The sequence below is a fragment of the Egretta garzetta genome, unplaced genomic scaffold (assembly GCF_000687185.1).
Source record: "Egretta garzetta isolate BGI_Z169 unplaced genomic scaffold, ASM68718v1 scaffold329, whole genome shotgun sequence".
In the NCBI taxonomy this organism is placed as follows: Eukaryota; Metazoa; Chordata; class Aves; order Pelecaniformes; family Ardeidae; genus Egretta; species Egretta garzetta.
This window is the reverse complement of record NW_009269999.1, coordinates 4209897-4213591: the sequence shown is the minus strand read 5'-3', so window position 1 is coordinate 4213591 and position 3695 is coordinate 4209897. Positions and strand designations below refer to the sequence as shown.

At 50.7% G+C, this 3695-nt stretch overlaps 1 protein-coding gene across 1 annotated transcript in view; it reads left to right on the top strand.

The window, feature by feature from the left end:
- TP53I11 (tumor protein p53 inducible protein 11) overlaps nt 1-1885 on the top strand; it is a 7577-nt gene extending 5692 nt beyond the window's left edge. Inside the window, exon 6 of the mRNA XM_009647616.2 lies at nt 1752-1885. Coding sequence (XP_009645911.2) covers nt 1752-1885 — 134 coding nt within the window. The remainder of the gene's footprint in view (nt 1-1751) is intronic.
- The last annotated feature ends 1810 nt before the right edge of the window (nt 1886-3695 follow it).

Below are 3695 nucleotides of genomic sequence, written 5' to 3'. Positions count from 1 at the left end.
GGATTGTTGTGACCCAAGTGCAGGACCCAGCACTTGGCCCTGTTGAACCTCATACAGTTGGCCTGGGCCCATCGACCCAGCCTGTCCAGGTCTCTCTGCAGAGCTCTCCTCCCCTTGAGCAGATCAACACTACCACCCAGTTTGGTGTCATCTGCAAACTTACTGAGGGTACACTCAGTCCCCTCATCCAGGTCATTGATAAAGATGTTAAACAGAACTGGCCCCAGAACTGAGCCCTGGGGGGCGCTGCTTGTGACCCGCCACCAACTGGATTTAACTCCATTCACCACAACTCTCTGGGCTCGGCCATCCAGCCAGTTTTTTACCCAATGAAGAGTACGCTTGTCTAAGCCATGAGCCTCCAGCTTCTCTAGGAGAATGCTGTGGGAGACTGTGTGAAAGGCCTTGCTGAGTCCAGGTAAACAACATCCACAGCCTTTCCCTCATCCACTAGGTGGGTCACCTGGTCATAGGAGGAGGTCAGGTTGGTCAGGCAGGCCCTGCCTTTCATGAACCTATGCTGGCTGGGCCTGATCCCCTGGTTGTCCTGCACATGCCTGGTGAGTGCACTCAGGATGAACCACTCCATAACCTTCCCTGGTACTGAGATCAGGCTGACAGGGCTGAAGTTCCCCAAGGATCCCTGAATCCTTGTGCTGCCTCTGCTGCCTGGCTGGCTCAGCCACAGGGGTACCTGGTACTCAGCTGTCCCCGTGCCGTGCCCAGCTTGTGCTGGAGGTAGCTCCTTTGCTCCGTGGGACTGGCAAAGATAACCTGGCCCCGGGAGCACCTTCCCTGACAGCTGCTCTCCCTTTTCCTTCCCCGTGGAGCAGCCTCTGCCTTGGGCTGCTCACTGAAGGGTGCCCAGGTGCAAGGGAAACATCTTTCTCTGATGATTCGTTTATTTTTCTCCCTAAAAACATCCTGGCCCTCATAGACAGCACAGGTCATCTCCTGGAGTGAGAAGCCCAGATGCTGGGTCTAAGAAGAAAAGACTGTAGAAACCTACACTAAAAAAGGGGGATGTTTGGTCTTACTGAAACAGAGAGTAACAGCTCAGCTTGTTTCTGGGGAGCTTGTCTATATTTGACAACGAAGGGGGTTTTTGTACATGTATATTTGTCCTTGCTCATTGCAGGGGGGTTGGACTAGATGACCTCTAAAGGTCCTTTCCAACTCAAAGCATTCTATGAGTCTGTGATTCTATATTGGTAGCTCACTAACTATATTATAAGGTAGCTGGTTTAGATATGGGCTATGTGTTGGTAGCCAAAAAAAAAAAAAAAAAAAAGAGATGCTCGGAAAGAACTACGCATTTTTGTAGCTGCTTCTAAAGTTGAAAAACATTTATCAGCACTGACGTGATCAAACCGCAGAGCAACTCGGGCACATGCAGCTTCCACAAGTAGCACCTGAGCACAACGTAAACTCGCATTTGCTCGAGTGACCGTTTTGGGCTGTGGCTGCCTGAACACGGGGCTGCCTTTAAAGCAGGTTTTCTGTAAGTGGGAGCTCTGGGGACCCGTGGCTCTGTGGCTAACTTCAAGGCTGTGAAATCAAGCTAATGAAGAGCCTCTACCATGGGTACTGTGTGTTCAAGCCTGTGGTGACAGCATCTGTGTTTGCAAGGCTGGGCAGGTCTCACTAGGATGCTGCATTAGAGGGCAGCAGAAAACAGCTTTGTGCTATTTGTCTCCATTTTTGTTTTTTTCATCACCAACCTCTACCTTGTCTTCCTCCTTCTCCTCCAGTTACCACTGTCTCCCTGGTTGAGAGTAGCCGGATAGCCACAGGTGCCGTGCTCCTCCTGGTCAGCCGAGCCCTCTTCGTCCTCATCAGCATTTATTATTATTACCAAGTTGGACGCCGTCCCAAGAAAGTCTAATTCCTGGGCTTTTTGTCATGGGAAGGGTGGGAGGGGGGGTTTGTGTCGGTAATTTTGCATTATAATTATAACTTTTTTTGGACCCCCCCAGCCCCTCTGCAGGAGGGGGGGAGCAGTGGGAGGAAGGCTCAGGGAGGTGTGCAGGCCTGGCAGGCTCAGGGAAAAGAGCCGGTTTCCCGTGGGAAACTGGCCGATGGGATCACAGGCTCTGAACCCGCTGGAACAAAGCACAAAATGAGACCAGCACATTGAAACCAAATCCCTGAGGAGACAGGGCGAAGGACTGGGCTACTCCCTTGGTAAGCCTTGCACCTGCCCGGTGGAGCATGCCCTCACGTACAGCTCGGTCCCCTTTTAGCAAGTACTGACTGTCCAGGTAGCTGGGAGCTGGATGGGGCTAGGTCTAGTTTAGCGCTTTGCAAACTGCTCTTCTTTCCTCACTGCCAGAGGTGCCACCCCGCTTGTAGTTCTGCACCGGGTGCCGTGCAAAGCTTGGCAGGAGATAGAGCAGAAAGAAGAGGGAGGCTTCTTGCTTGTTCCCTTTGCAGGGAGAGCACTGGGAACAGCGGAGCAACTTGGACTGTAGTATGTGAGAAGCAAAGGAAGCTAATGAAAAAAGCCCGTTGAGCACAAAGGCATCCCCTTGCTTGGGATGTTCTGTGAAGTCTCTAGGCTGGGCTCCTGTCCCTTGACACCGGAACACCTCCTGCAGTTACAGCTTTACTGACGGCAGCAGTGGTGGTGGGTGTGAGGTAGCGGTTGACGCTTTAGTTTAGTTAAGCAGGGGCTGGAGTGCTGCTGTAGTTGGTGTGAGCAAGAGCAGAGCGAGCATCAGTCTGGCTCTTTGGGTCAGGGTGCAGCCCCTAGAGGTGAGCCCCAGCTATGGGAGACAGTGTTCCAGCTCTGCTGATGTGCAGGCATCACAGATCTTCTGACTTTGAGAAGAGAGGACCAAAGTTTGTAGCATTAAGATATTTAACTGGGATGAAGAAGGGGGGTGGGGGTGGGGGGTGTAGGCGGGTGTGATGAAGGCATCATTGCATTTTCTAGCTCAGTCAAGGAAGGACTAAATGTGCTTTAGTACTCACTGGCCAGTTTCTCCAACACCTCCTGGGCTTAACAGCATTGGCTGCCCTACTTCCTAGCGCTTTCCTTGCGGATTATCCCTGTCCACAGCTGGAGGCGGCATTTTTTTTGTTCTCCATGGGACTAAAGCCAGAAGGTCTGTGTACAGGATACGGACTTCTTACTCATGTGCTACTGTTGCTGGATCAAAGCATGCCCTGGAATAGAGCGGACGTCCCAAAAAATCCCAGTAGAAAGATGCCTACACAAACAGAAGTGCTTGTGTGAACAACAGCCCTCAAGCCATGGGTGAGACTGGGATCTACGGCTATTGCTGTTTAATATCTTAGTAGAGTTAGAAGAAGGTAGTGGGTAGTTACTGTATGTTGTGTTAGTGCTTTTGGCATTTAGGAGCAGCTGCGTAAACCTGGGACACTGCGTGCGTTGTACCTACTGGCCATGCAAAATGTCTGTCCAGTAAGAATACTGGAAATAGTTGAACTGGGAAACATCACAACAGTAATTTTTTTTTTTTTCCTAAGAAGAAAATCAAATGGAGAGGCAACATCCAACAGCAGGCTAAATTCTGGAGCCTCCCAACAACACATGCCTGCCAAGCTGCTTTTAACATGTCCAAAATATGATACTGGGCAACTAAAACTTGTATTTAAGAGGAGTCTTCCTGTTCAGGTGGAAGAGTTGGGCTGTAAGAGAGAAACCTTCTCCCTGTGAGGCAGGAAATTAC